The 15,756-nt window shown below is 46.2% G+C and overlaps 1 protein-coding gene across 1 annotated transcript in view; it reads left to right on the top strand.

The window, feature by feature from the left end:
• The window catches only part of LOC118373294 (EGF-like repeat and discoidin I-like domain-containing protein 3), a 217,172-nt gene extending 202,045 nt beyond the window's left edge, over positions 1-15,127 (top strand). The window contains exon 10 of the mRNA XM_052461215.1: positions 12,751-15,127. Coding sequence (XP_052317175.1) covers positions 12,751-12,900 — 150 coding nt within the window. The 3' untranslated portion in view covers positions 12,901-15,127. The remainder of the gene's footprint in view (positions 1-12,750) is intronic.
• Positions 15,128-15,756: the final 629 nt, after the last annotated feature.

Genomic DNA, 15,756 nt, shown 5'->3' with positions numbered 1-15,756 from the left:
CTATTCTTGCTGGCCTCCCTGTTGTAATAGCTCAACTGTATCTTGTGTCTGCTATATTACCGTTGTGGCAGCACTCCTGCAATTGATACCACCGGTTCTCTTCTCCCGAGCCCAATAGACTTCAATTAAACTGTACAATAATAGCAAGGGTAAAGATTTTAGATCCATACAGATCAGTTTAACAACGTGTAAGATTTGATACAGGCCCTTCTCCAAAATGTTTTTTATTCTCCAACATTCCTCCATGATAGAATGAGCTTCAATATTTGGTGTATTGCTCTATTAAATCTACTATAAATGACCTCTCTGCACTGAAACTTGATGGGATATGACCACTCTTCTTTGTTTTTAGGAGGTGGAACATGTCACAAACTGCCCTGCTGTGGAGAGAATGGAGTCATAGAAATATTAATAGTCAGCAGAAAACAGTTAAGAAAGTCCCCAATAATGGATTTCTAGATATATCCATAGCAGAAGCAACATTGCAATCTATTGCACTCTTATTGCTGTCAATAGTCAGCAGAAAACGGTTAAGAAAGTCCCCAATAATGGATTTCTAAATCTATCCATAGCAATAGTAACCTTGCAACCTATTGCACTCTTATTGCTTTCAATAGTCAGCAGAAAACGGTTAAGAAAGTCCCCAATAATGGATTTCTAAATCTATCCATAGCAATAGTAACCTTGCAACCTATTGCACTCTTATTGCTGTCAATAGTCAGCAGAAAACGGTTAAGAAAGTCCCCAATAATGGATTTCTAAATCTATCCATAGCAATAGTAACCTTGCAATCTATTGCACTCTTATTGCTGTCAATAGTCAGCAGAAAACGGTTCAGAAAGTCCCCAATAATGGATTTCTAAATCTATCCATAGCAATAGTAACCTTGCAATCTATTGCACTCTTATTGTCGTATTCATGGTCTAGAAATGGGATTTTTATTTACTCAGCCTTTATTTCTGTACGTGTTGCACCTCAAATCGCATGCTCATTACTTCAACGAACAAGTTAACAATCCAAGAGCAAAATCCCTTCTGTGGAATGAAGACTTCCACTGCACCCTGTCAGCACTACACTCCAATGTTGAGTTAATGTCTTACCATGTTGAGTTAATGTCTTTCAGGACATCGGCTGCCGAGTCAGGCTGCCTGTGAGATTTAGCCAGGGAGTTAGATAGAAAAGACAGAAGGTGAAGTGATGTTGAATATTTCTCTCTTTTTTATTCCCCTGTGTTTTTAAGCAGTTTAATCAGGTATTCTCCTACTCAGGTGTTCTGATCGGTGGGCCTGGTCAGGCACAGGAGAGAGGGGAGGGAATGGATGACCGGGAGAGGGCCGAGCTCTGATACTCGTTAACACTAGAACCGCTGGGCCTCGATGGACAACCCCCTTCAAACTAATGAGGAGTCATTCTGACTGCAACATTCCAGCAGAGCAATTGATATATTACAGTGGAGGGAACAAGTACTTGATACCCTGCCGATTTTGCAGGTTTTCCTACTTACAAAGCATGTGGAGTTCTGTAATTTTTATCATAGGTACACTTCAACTGTGAGAGACGGAATCTAAAACAAAAATCCAGAAAATCACATTGTATGATTTTTAAGTAATTAATTTGCATTTTATTGCACCATTGTGAAGTACAATGGCTGTGCAGGTGCCTTGTTTTGCACAGAAGGAGAGAGCTCCCATCTCACTTTGTTCATGGTGCCAGCCAGACTTTTCAAGCAACTTGTCCGACAATAACCGTGAAGTGAAGAAATTGTCCATGTTGACATTTCTCCCCTTGCCTACATAAAGTTCCACAAGCCTCATCACCACATTCTCCGACACTCGCTCACCTGCTAGGCGATGTGGAATTATCCCAGATATTGAAAGCAATTCGGAATGTACAATTACGTACGCTCTCACTGTGTAGGCTACAGTAAATAGGCCAGAGTTGACTGATAAGACTGCTTTGATTCGGTGGACTGATATAGAGTACATACCATTTTAAAATGAGGCCTATAATTACAATAGAATGGCCCGCCCTGTTCTTCATTCACAATTGGTGATTAAATAATTATGCATCGTTCGCTTCCCCTCACTTATCAACTCACCCATTCTTCCCATCATACTTTACTTCATTTATTTAATCTGTTGTTATATGTGTGAAATTAGTTTCGGTATATAGTTTAGGTTCAGTTTTGAGGCAATTGTCGGGGTCATTGTCAGCTGGGCACTTTCAAATGTTGGAAGAAGGAGACGGGCAGGTCATACTGTTGGGAGGAGATGGGCAGGCCATACTGTTGGGAGGAGACGGGCAGGCCATACTGTTGGGAGAAGGAGATGGGCAGGCCATACTGTTGGGAAAAGGAGACGGGCAGGCCATACAGTTGGGAGGAGGAGAGGAATAGGCCATACTGTTGGGTGATGGAGATGGGCAGGCCATACTGTTGGGAGAAGGAGACGGGCAGGCCACACTGTTGAGAGAAGGAGACGGGCAGGCCATACTGTTGGGAGAAGGAGATGGGCAGGCCACACTGTTGGGAAAAGGAGACGGGCAGGCCATACTGTTGAGAGAAGGAGACGGGCAGGCCATACTGTTGGGAGAAGGAGATGGACAGGCCATACTGTTGGGAAAAGGAGACTGACAGGCCATACTGTTGGGAAAAGCAGACGGGCAGGCCATACTGTTGAGAGAAGGAGACGGGCAGGCCATACTGTTGGGAGAAGGAGATGGGCAGGCCATACTGTTGGGAGAAGGAGACGGGCAGGCCATACTGTTGGGAGAAGGAGATGGGCAGGCCATACTGTTGGGAAAAGGAGACGGGCAGGCCATACTGTTGGGAGAAGGAGACGGGCAGGCCATACTGTTGGGAGAAGGAGATGGGCAGGCCATACTGTTGAGAGATGGAGACGGGCGGTCCATACTGTTGGGAGAAGGAGACGGGCAGGCCATACTGTTGGGAGAAGGAGATGGGCAGGCCATACTGTTGGAAGAAGGAGATGGGCAGGCCATACTGTTGGGAGAAGGAGACGGGCAGGCCATACTGTTGGGAGAAGGAGATGAGCAGGCCATACTTTTGGGAGAAGGAGATTGGCAGGCCATACTGTTGGGAGAAGGAGATGGGCAGGTCATACTGTTGGGAGAAGGAGATGGGCAGGCCATACTGTTGGGAGGAGGAGAGGAATAGGCCATACTGTTGGGAGATGGAGATGGGCAGGCCATACAGTTGGGAGGAGGAGAGGAATAGGCCATACTGTTGGGAGATGGAGATGGGCAGGCCATACTGTTGGGAGAAGGAGACGGGCAGGCCACACTGTTGAGAGAAGGAGACGGGCAGGCCATACTGTTGGGAGAAGGAGATGGGCAGGCCACACTGTTGGGAAAAGGAGACGGGCAGGCCATACTGTTGAGAGAAGGAGACGGGCAGGCCATACTGTTGGGAGAAGGAGATGGACAGGCCATACTGTTGGGAAAAGGAGACTGACAGGCCATACTGTTGGGAAAAGCAGACGGGCAGGCCATACTGTTGAGAGAAGGAGACGGGCAGGCCATACTGTTGGGAGAAGGAGATGGGCAGGCCATACTGTTGGGAGAAGGAGATGGGCAGGCCATACTGTTGAGAGAAGGAGACGGGCAGGCCATACTGTTGGGAGGAGGAGAGGAATAGGCCATACTGTTGGGAGAAGGAGATGGGCAGGCCATACTGTTGGGAGAAGGAGATGGGCAGGCCATACTGTTGGGAGGAGGAGAGGAATAGGCCATACTTTTGGGAGAAGGAGATTGGCAGGCCATACTGTTGGGAGAAGGAGATGGGCAGGTCATACTGTTGGGAGAAGGAGATGGGCAGGCCATACTGTTGGGAGGAGGAGAGGAATAGGCCATACTGTTGGGAGATGGAGATGGGCAGGCCATACAGTTGGGAGGAGGAGAGGAATAGGCCATACTGTTGGGAGATGGAGATGGGCAGGCCATACTGTTGGGAGAAGGAGATGGGCAGGCCACACTGTTGAGAGAAGGAGACGGGCAGGCCATACTGTTGGGAGAAGGAGATGGGCAGGCCACACTGTTGGGAAAAGGAGACGGGCAGGCCATACTGTTGAGAGAAGGAGACGGGCAGGCCATACTGTTGGGAGAAGGAGATGGACAGGCCATACTGTTGGGAAAAGCAGACGGGCAGGCCATACTGTTGAGAGAAGGAGACGGGCAGGCCATACTGTTGGGAGAAGGAGATGGGCAGGCCATACTGTTGGGAAAAGGAGACGGGCAGGCCATACTGTTGGGAGAAGGAGACGGGCAGGCCATACTGTTGGGAGAAGGAGATGGGCAGGCCATACTGTTGAGAGATGGAGACGGGCGGTCCATACTGTTGGGAGAAGGAGACGGGCAGGCCATACTGTTGGGAGAAGGAGATGGGCAGGCCATACTGTTGGGAGAAGGAGATGGGCAGGCCATACTGTTGGGAAAAGCAGACGGGCAGGCCATACTGTTGAGAGAAGGAGACGGGCAGGCCATACTGTTGGGAGAAGGAGATGGGCAGGCCATACTGTTGAGAGATGGAGACGGGCGGTCCATACTGTTGGGAGAAGGAGACGGGCAGGCCATACTGTTGGGAGAAGGAGATGGGCAGGCCATACTGTTGGGAGAAGGAGATGGGCAGGCCATACTGTTGGGAAAAGCAGACGGGCAGGCCATACTGTTGAGAGAAGGAGACGGGCAGGCCATACTGTTGGGAGAAGGAGATGGGCAGGCCATACTGTTGGGAGAAGGAGACGGGCAGGCCATACTGTTGGGAGAAGGAGATGGGCAGGCCATACTGTTGGGAAAAGGAGACGGGCAGGCCATACTGTTGGGAGAAGGAGACGGGCAGGCCATACTGTTGGGAGAAGGAGATGGGCAGGCCATACTGTTGAGAGATGGAGACGGGCGGTCCATACTGTTGGGAGAAGGAGACGGGCAGGCCATACTGTTGGGAGAAGGAGATGGGCAGGCCATACTGTTGGGAGAAGGAGATGGGCAGGCCATACTGTTGGGAGAAGGAGACGGGCAGGCCATACTGTTGGGAGAAGGAGATGAGCAGGCCATACTTTTGGGAGAAGGAGATTGGCAGGCCATACTGTTGGGAGAAGGAGATGGGCAGGTCATACTGTTGGGAGAAGGAGATGGGCAGGCCATACTGTTGGGAGGAGGAGAGGAATAGGCCATACTGTTGGGAGATGGAGATGGGCAGGCCATACAGTTGGGAGGAGGAGAGGAATAGGCCATACTGTTGGGAGATGGAGATGGGCAGGCCATACTGTTGGGAGAAGGAGATGGGCAGGCCATACTGTTGGGAGAAGGAGATGGGCAGGCCATACTGTTGGGAGAAGGAGATGGACAGGCCATACAGTTGGGAGAAGGAGATGGGCAGGCCATACTGTTGGGAGGAGGAGAGGAATAGGCCATACTGTTGGGAGAAGGAGATGGGCAGGCCATACAGTTGGGAGGAGGAGAGGAATAGGCCATACTGTTGGGAGATGGAGATGGGCAGGCCATACTGTTGGGAGAAGGAGATGGGCAGGCCATACTGTTGGGAGAAGGAGATGGGCAGGCCATACTGTTGGGAGAAGGAGATGGGCAGGCCATACTGTTGAGAGAAGGAGACGGGCAGGCCATACTGTTGGGAGGAGGAGAGGAATAGGCCATAGTGTTGGGAGAAGGAGATGGGCAGGCCATACTGTTGGGAGGAGGAGAGGAATAGGCCATACTGTTGGGAGATAGAGATGGGCAGGCCATACTGTTGGGAGAAGGAGATGGGCAGGCCATACTGTTGGGAGAAGGAGATGGGCAGGCCATACTGTTGGGAGAAGGAGACGGGCAGGCCATACTGTTGAGAGAAGGAGACGGGCAGGCCATACTGTTGGGAGGAGGAGAGGAATAGGCCATACTGTTGGGAGAAGGAGATGGGCAGGCCATACTGTTGGGAGGAGGAGAGGAATAGGCCATACTGTTGGGAGATGGAGATGGGCAGGCCATACTGTTGGGAGAAGGAGATGGGCAGGCCATACTGTTGGGAGAAGGAGATGGGCAGGCCATACTGTTGGGAGAAGGAGACGGGCAGGCCATACTGTTGGGAGGAGGAGAGGAATAGGCCATACTGTTGGGAGGAGGAGAGGAATAGGCCATACTGTTGAGAGAAGGAGACGGGCGGTCCATACTGTTGGGAGAAGGAGACGGGCAGGCCATACTGTTGAGAGAAGGAGACGGGCGGTCCATACTGTTGGGAGATGGAGATGGGCAGGCCATACTGTTGGGAGAAGGAGATGGGCAGGCCATACTGTTGAGAGAAGGAGACGGGCGGTCCATACTGTTGGGAGAAGGAGATGGGCAGGCCATACTGTTGGGAGAAGGAGATGGGCAGGCCATACTGTTGGGAGAAGGAGATGGGCAGGCCATACTGTTGGGAGAAGGAGATTGGCAGGCCATACTGTTGGGAGAAGGAGATTGGCAGGCCATACTGTTGGGAGATGGAGATGGGCAGGCCATACTGTTGGGAGAAGGAGATTGGCAGGCCATACTGTTGGGAGAAGGAGATTGGCAGGCCATACTGTTGGGAGATGGAGATGGGCAGGCCATACTGTTGGGAGAAGGAGATGGGCAGGCCATACTGTTGGGAGAAGGAGATGGGCAGGCCATACTGTTGGGAGAAGGAGATGGGCAGGCCATACTGTTGGGAGGAGGAGAGGAATAGGCCATACTGTTGGGAGATGGAGATGGGCAGGCCATACAGTTGGGAGGAGGAGAGGAATAGGCCATACTGTTGGGAGATGGAGATGGGCAGGCCATACTGTTGGGAGAAGGAGATGGGCAGGCCATACTGTTGGGAGAAGGAGATGGGCAGGCCATACTGTTGGGAGAAGGAGATGGACAGGCCATACAGTTGGGAGAAGGAGATGGGCAGGCCATACTGTTGGGAGGAGGAGAGGAATAGGCCATACTGTTGGGAGAAGGAGATGGGCAGGCCATACTGTTGGGAGGAGGAGAGGAATAGGCCATACTGTTGGGAGATGGAGATGGGCAGGCCATACTGTTGGGAGAAGGAGATGGGCAGGCCATACTGTTGGGAGAAGGAGATGGGCAGGCCATACTGTTGGGAGAAGGAGATGGGCAGGCCATACTGTTGGGAGAAGGAGACGGGCAGGCCATACTGTTGGGAGGAGGAGAGGAATAGGCCATACTGTTGGGAGAAGGAGATGGGCAGGCCATACTGTTGGGAGGAGGAGAGCAATAGGCCATACTGTTGGGAGATAGAGATGGGCAGGCCATACTGTTGGGAGAAGGAGATGGGCAGGCCATACTGTTGGGAGAAGGAGATGGGCAGGCCATACTGTTGAGAGAAGGAGACGGGCAGGCCATACTGTTGGGAGGAGGAGAGGAATAGGCCATACTGTTGGGAGGAGGAGAGGAATAGGCCATACTGTTGAGAGAAGGAGACGGGCGGTCCATACTGTTGGGAGAAGGAGACGGGCAGGCCATACTGTTGAGAGAAGGAGACGGGCGGTCCATACTGTTGGGAGAAGGAGATGGGCAGGCCATACTGTTGGGAGAAGGAGATGGGCAGGCCATACTGTTGAGAGAAGGAGACGGGCGGTCCATACTGTTGGGAGAAGGAGATGGGCAGGCCATACTGTTGGGAGAAGGAGATTGGCAGGCCATACTGTTGGGAGAAGGAGATGGGCAGGCCATACTGTTGGGAGAAGGAGATTGGCAGGCCATACTGTTGGGAGAAGGAGATTGGCAGGCCATACTGTTGGGAGATGGAGATGGGCAGGCCATACTGTTGGGAGAAGGAGATTGGCAGGCCATACTGTTGGGAGAAGGAGATTGGCAGGCCATACTGTTGGGAGATGGAGATGGGCAGGCCATACTGTTGGGAGAAGGAGATGGGCAGGCCATACTGTTGGGAGAAGGAGATCGGCAGGCCATACTGTTGGGAGAAGGAGATGGGCAGGCCATACTGTTGGGAGGAGGAGATTGGCAGGCCATACTGTTGGGAGATGGAGATGGGCAGGCCATACTGTTGGGAGAAGGAGATGGGCAGGCCATACTGTTGGGAGAAGGAGATGGGCAGGCCATACTGTTGGGAGAAGGAGATTGGCAGGCCATACTGTTGGGAGATGGAGATGGGCAGGCCATACTGTTGGGAGAAGGAGATGGGCAGGCCATACTGTTGGGAAAAGGAGAGGAGCAGGCCATACTGTTGGGAGAAGGAGACTTGCAGGCCATACTGTTGGGAGAAGGAGACTTGCAGGCCACACTGTTGGGAGAATGAGAGGAGCAGTCCACACTGTTGAGAAAAGGAGGGGCTACGGGGTAAACCATTCAAAAACAGGACGTGCCCTCCTTAAACTGGTTATAACTCCAGTTCTTATTGTGATATTAAGTTTCTAACAATGTCAGTGAGGAAAAGTCAAGGACAGAGGAGGGCATGACTTAAAAACTGGCAGAGTAATCACATATTTTTCAAATGGCATGTGCAGTTACAATTACTGCATTAGCGGTTCTAGGGTTAAAGGTGTTGGTGTTTGTCTGCAGACCTGTGGTAGGGAATGACTGAAGCATGAGATCCATGTGACAATATAGGGGGAAAGATTGGAGTACAGGTGACTGTTGGCACCTCAATTGGCTAGAACGGAGTGAATGGAATGGTATCAAACATATCACACAGATGGTTACCATGTGTTTGATACCATTCCATTCTGGAGAGGATGGCAGTTGTTTTTATGGGCTCCTGACCAATTGAGGTATTTGGTGTATTTTATTGCACTAATCTTAACTTTTTTGTACATAATGTTTCCGTCAACGTTTCCTACCTATACTTTATCCCTACCTATATGTACATACAGTATCTACCTCAGTTACACTGTACCCCTGCACATTGACTCGGAACTGGTACTCCGTGTATATAGCCAAGTTATCGTTACTCATAGTGTATTTATTCCTTGTGTTATTGTTTTTCGATTTATTCCTATTATTTGTATTTTTTTATATATATATTTTCCACTATTTATCTCTGCATTGTTGGGAAGGGTCCGTAGGTAAGCATTTCCCTGTTAGTCTACACCTGTTGTTTACGAAGCATGTAACAGATATATTTTATTTTATTTTATTCACTCTATTCCAGCCATTATTTTGAGCCTTCCTCCCCTCAAAAGCCTCATGTGGAATGGAGGTGGGAGAAAGAGCGGTAGGAAAGAACTAGGGACGAGAAACTGTAGGGAGGGAAACCATGAAAAAGAATGAAGGATGAGTTGGTCCTTAACTGTACAGCATGCTGTATGAGTAGACGTGTGAATACCAAAGACATTCTTAATCGAATCCAGAATAGGAGAGACATGATCAAGAGAAAAAGACCAAACGACACAGGAGGAGAGAGAAACAGATGAGGAGAGACATGAGGAGAGAGAAAGTCATTACTTACATGTCCATGTCTTGCATGCCTTGTGTGTGTTGTGTGTGTGTGTGTGTGTGTGTGTGTGTGTGTGTGTGTGTGTGTGTGTGTGTGTGTGTGTGTGTGTGTGTGTGTGTGTGTGTGTGTGTGTGTGTGTGTGTGTTTAAACCTACCATACTGCTTCCCCCATCAATCAGAGGCTGGATTGCCTGTCACCCTCTCTTCATGCAGATAAGGGCCCTTGAGGCCCCCTGTGTTGCACTACCAGCAGAGATCCAGGGGGTAAACTGCATTATGCTGCAACCACTCTACCTAAACCCATTCCAACAGCTCCTCAAGGGACTGTAGGGTGGTTGTGTATCTGTTGTCGCCCTTTTTGGGTTAAACACCTCCATCAGAATATTGTGTTCACTTTAGACCTTCACTGTATCTGCATCCAGCAGACTGGTTTAATGGTCCAGATCAGAGTCTTGTGTGGTCATGAGTCTATAACATGTGTGTCGGTTGCTTCCACCAAGACCTCCTTTGTTCCAGCAAAATGAAATGTGGTTGCATTGGTGGGTTTGCTATGCTGGCGATGCCGGAACTTTGATGTTTGAATAGCTGCATGTATTTGGAACCACACTTCCATGAGATCATATTTGATTAGAATAAATCATTATTTGATTGACTTGTTTTCATACTTTGGTTTTTACTAATGCTAATTCAGATGTCCTCCAATCCTCCATTTAAACCTATTTAATTGAAGAATCAAGGGACGATTAATTTGATGGGGGATTGTGTACAAAGAGTTTCTAAAACGTGTGGCAAATTAGTTCACATAGAATAAACATGAAAATATTTGTCATTTGTATTATCTTCAAGCTCCAAGAGATAGTGTCTTCAAAAGCAGTTTATTGTAAACATCAACAGTATCCATTTTGGGCTCACTATTTGCATCCGTTTTTAGGACTCTGGTCTGGACCATTAAACCAGTCTGCTGGATAATGTCTTCACCTTGAGTGTGAGGGGTATCGGAGATTCACACATTTGGCATTCACGCCTCTAAGTAAATGTGGAGTGGTTTTTGGAGAGGAACCTGACATGTTTGTGGAATAGGGAGGTGTGGGCATCTTTTGTGAATGTATTTGCAGATTGCAATAAAAGACAACATCATTCATTGTACATAAATACAGACTCGAGTGAGTGCGTCAGACATGTTGATCATATCTGACGCACACGTCAACAGTCATAAATCAAATCATGTGTGGAAGTCAATGGGAGATTTGCACGAAAGGGTCACATCCACATATCTCGTGTCGAATTACATAATGTCTACTTGTTTTTTTTACAGAAAAGCAACATGAACAATAACAAGGCCCATATTAATGTATAGAAAACGGCATGGAACCAGTTCTAACTCTCCATTATTACACTACTAAATCAGAGTTAGGACTTTTTCCTGACTATGTGATCTGACAGGGAAAAACGCTTGGCCCTAATGAAATAACATTTTATTGGTTGCATACATATATCTTTCAGATTTTATCGCAGATGCTGCAAAATGCTTGAATTTCTAGCTCCAACAGTGCAGTAATACCTAACAATGCAAAACAATACACACAAATTCAAAAATGAAATGAGAAAGGAATTAAGAAATTAAGAAATATCAGAAAGAGCAATGTCAGATTCTGAATATAAATATGTATGTATATTATGGTATGTATAGACATGATGGACAGTAAATGAATAAAGGTGTGTACAGCAGTAGGATGAGCCTTGACGAGAATACTGTATATACTGTATATATGAAGTGGGTAAAACAGCATATACACATTATTAAAGTTACCAGTGTTCAATGACTATGTACATAGGGCGGCAGTCTCTCAGGTGGGTGGTAGCTGGCTAGTAAAAGTGACAAAGTCCAGGGCAGGGTACTGGGCGGTGGCTTCATGTGCCCTACTCACGGTGCCCAGTCAGAACTGCAGTAATTCTAGAGCTTTCAGCATACTCTCCCAGGGCTTGTATAGGGCTGATGATAAGGACTTGGTATGAGTGCTATCGCTAATCATACCCAGGGCCCCAGAAAAGCCATTGAGAAGACATCCTCCCTAGTGGGGGAATTACCTTAGTGCGTGTTAGCGATCTGTGGAATATTTTGGGAATTGAGCAGTCTGAAGTGACTATGAAGTGTCTTGCAGTAGGAGGATAATGCAGGCCTTCTCACTGCTCTCTTCAGTAAGGAGAAGGATTCTTCGAGTGGAAATGCGGTGTGGCTTGCTCAAGTGTCATTATTTAACAGGAATCCTGTGCACCATGCAGCAGAACACGTCAAAGGAGATCAGAAACGGAATGTGTTTATCTTTTGAGACCTTACTTCCATACATACCAGCTAGAGTTCCCTTACATCACGACTGAATGTCCTTGGTCCTGGGGGACCCACAGGAATGAACTTTGTATTTGATCATCAACACCTAATCGTCAAGCCCTGGATTAGTTGAATGAATCAGATGTGTTGGTGCTGGGCAAGAAAATGTTTTTCCCCCCAGTCGGGCCCCAGAAACAGGACTGAGAAAGCCTGAGAAAACCATAGAAAGGTGTCTGAAAGAAGGTTTTCTAGGGATCATAGTTGGCTAATGTCAAGTCAACCACTCAGAATGTCTTCAACACCTGCAGGGATCCGTCCCACTGGTTTTCCATTTCACATAATGGCGAGTCCCATTACATCCCAATTAAATAGTCATAATCACACTCGTTTAATTGAAATGATCACGGCCTTCAATGAAGCGGTCCCAGTAGGTACCTATCACCCATATTCCATTTAATTCTACTGTCGATTAACCACACTTAGACACAAGGCTTGTATTTATCAACAACACAGTGTGCATCCCAATACATTTGTTATGCTTGTTTATATTTGAATATTTTATTCTCGCTCGCTTAACTACATATCAGCAGAGAGATTGATAATTTGCTTCTGGGCTGTTGTTTAACAAACTGTCTATCTATTGGGTTTTGTTGGATGCTACTGCACCAAGAATGGTCTGCCGTGAGGGAAATGACAATAGGATGCTACAGTAACACCACTGCCATGTGTTTTCTATGGCCACAAAGCACAGGTCTTGACCATCTTTCTGGGCATTGACGTTATGGAAATGTAGCCATCATAATTATGTAGCCTACACAGCATGTCCATCTCTCTTTATCTTCTTCTAACCTTTGCTCTTGCTATCCTTTCTTATTTCCCTTTGTTTGCGTGATGAGGTGCACATATGCTAATAAGCTTTCTGTGGTCTGTGTGGGTGTTCAAGATCACAATTCATTTAATGTCATTCCCACTGTCCTTCCTTTCGCAGGTGTTCCAAGGAAACTTTGACAATGACACGCACAGAAAGAATGTGATAGCTCCGCCCATCTACGCCCGATTTGTCCGGATCCTTCCATGGTCGTGGTACAGCAGGATCACATTGCGTGCAGAGTTACTGGGATGCACAGAGGAAGAGTGACCACCCCTCCCCCTCCCCCCTTTAATAATGGATCATCTAGCCCAGATCCAGTGTTTCAATATAAACTGTGCAACCTGTAAAAAGAAATAAATTTCAAATGGATTTTTCAAGAATACGTGTTTGGTTGTGTTGGGTTGCTGTTTGTTTTTTGTACAATGATTTAAACCTGTCCTTGTCCTATTTTTATTTTTTTTGTGGTTAATGTCTTTTATTTTTCTCCAGATTTCCATCGTGTTTGGAATGAACTTGTGTAACATATTTGACTGGCAGGGGTGGGGGAGTGGGGAGGGGAATCACACTCTGATTTAAACGTATTGCCATGGAAGCTACTGTACGGTGTCACTTTTTAACAAAGACGACATGAAACCTATCTACCATGCTTCATTGGACATTATTAACCCCACTTCAACTCATAGCGGAACTATCCAAGAAATCCTTCAACGATGACAACTAAAATACTACAGTGACAGATATATTTTACACCTCTTCAAGCCAGGCTTTTACCATTGCTGACACTGACATTGTAACGCAAGTCAAAAACAACAACAATGCCATTGTATTTTATGTAAAACACTTAATAATTGCATGGTGCATAAATTATTATATTAAATGTATATTATGACAAATCATTTATAACTCCTTCCCTAAGAGCAATCGCTTTGTTTTAGGGATCTATTTTTACGTGCATTTTAAATAGTTCTGATACACACCTCAAAAGCTTAAAGAGTGACTGATCTGCTCGACGAATAACAAGCAGTATAGACACTGAGCTTGATGGGCTAGCTGATTGACGAGTCCAAATGCTCTCAGCTTTTTATTGCTTCTTTAATTTATTTCAATGTAATTAGCATTTCAAGAAATGTACTTGGAATTACGTCACAATTGTAGAATTGTATACTTTGTTTACTTTTCTTTTTGTCTGCTTTTTTATCCTGCCCAATTCTGCCTTTACAATATACTTTTGAATCAATTTGAAATGCTCAGGATAGAAGACATCCATCCATACCTACAATTTTATCATTTCTAAGAGTAAGCCCTCCTTTTAATATAATATTTTACTTTTTTTTTTACATTTACAGACATTACCATGGCAATTAAATTAATAAAATGACAAACTTACTTCACAGAAATACTTTCTTTCTTTATTTTATTTTTTATATCAAAATACATAGTGACAGCATAACACAAACAGCTTTCTATTCATCCATTTTCCAAAAAAAACGAAGTAAGAACTTTGAATATATAAATATCTGTCTTTGTCTTTGATATGTACAATGCACATGACCAGTGGTTGTTTCAGACTGTATTTCAGTGTTGCATTTTAAAGTATCATTACGTGCAACATAAAAAAATTATATTTGATTGACACCAGAAATATCATAATAGTCAAGGACTTATGCCCATTTTTTGCAATATGATTAGGGAAAAAAGCCACTTGACTTTCACCCTAGTTTGTGCAATTTCCAATCGGAATGTCCCTGGAGTGACCTTTATGATATTGGGACATTACGTCCCAAAAAGAAAGTTTCCCGATGTTATTCGTTCATAATCCTGAAACCCATATACGCTGATAGAGCGATTTTGTTTGAACAACATTGGATGTGAAGTTGCTATTGGTGTAAAACAGTGTAACATTTTTTAGATCCATGGACACAGCATAAGCGTCATGAAATACAACTAACTCACTTTTTATAATGGATGTATTTGGCTAGGCATAATGTTTTTTGTTTAATATTTTGATATCTTGGCTTTTGATCAAGCTATTTACTAGTATTTCTTGTCCAGCTGTTCCTGTCTCCACAAGGTTGTCTGCTTGATTTATCATCCTAGATCGCTGCCTGTGTGCACTTTTCACAACGGGATTTTTACTGACCAATGGATATGGCAGCATGACGCATTAGGAGGGATACAGTATCAAATATGTCCATGTCCACAGGCACATTTTGTTATAACATTATGTTACAGGTCCTTTACTTTGCACTCACCATTGCTGCATTGTAAAACCTTGGCTAACTGGTGAAGGGGAACCAGGATGTCCATATTGTGTTTCTGTGTCAACTCATTCTGAGTATCAAGCGCTATCTAGCAAAGTGTACCAATTATATGCTGATTAGTCCAAGCTTGCGAAGGAGAGTCAGAAACTAATACTGTGTACAGCTGAAAAAAAATGTTGCTTCAAACAAGAGCTCTTTCAGTTTGACCAATAAAAATATGTCTGTGAATCGAATGGCTTTCCTTTTTTTGCTCGCAAAGGTGTCACGTTTCCCGTCTTTAATAGGAGAGTCTTTTCTCGTTCTCTGATCATGCTCTGCTTTCTCCCAGCGTCTGATTACACGTGGCTGTGCTTTAGCGTGTCGCCTTCATTGATTTACCGTAGGCTGCCATGCTTAGTTCCTTCATTGCACTTTCAACTTCATTCTCTTTGCTGTGGCAGGGGATCAAGACGTGAGTCGAAGGCCAAACGTGAAACTACACTGTCTATTAATGAATCAATTACGTGAGATCCCGTATGGGGAGATAATTGCCTCGTAACTCAGGTGAGTGAAGTTGCACACCAATTAAAAGCTGATTAGAAAACAATCTGTTTAGTCTGCCTGCCCCATCCGTTATATCAGGGGTGTCAAACTCATTCCATGGAGGCCGAGTGTCTGCTAATTTTTGGTTTTTCCTTTCAATTAAGACCTAGACAACCAGGTGAGGGGGTGGGAGCAGGACCCAGTTTGGGGAAACCCTGCGTTAGAGCATGATCTGGAAAAGAGGAGATGCCGGTGGAATGAGGAGTGTGTCTTAGCAGAGCCCCAGCCTGATTTACAACTGCAGCCTGGTAAACAGGCTCTGGATGAAAGCTTCCTGGGG

The sequence above is a fragment of the Oncorhynchus keta genome, chromosome 14, assembly GCF_023373465.1.
Source record: "Oncorhynchus keta strain PuntledgeMale-10-30-2019 chromosome 14, Oket_V2, whole genome shotgun sequence".
Taxonomy (NCBI): Eukaryota; Metazoa; Chordata; class Actinopteri; order Salmoniformes; family Salmonidae; genus Oncorhynchus; species Oncorhynchus keta.
The sequence above is the reverse complement of the archived record's forward strand: the minus strand, read 5'-3'. Positions and strand labels throughout refer to the sequence as shown.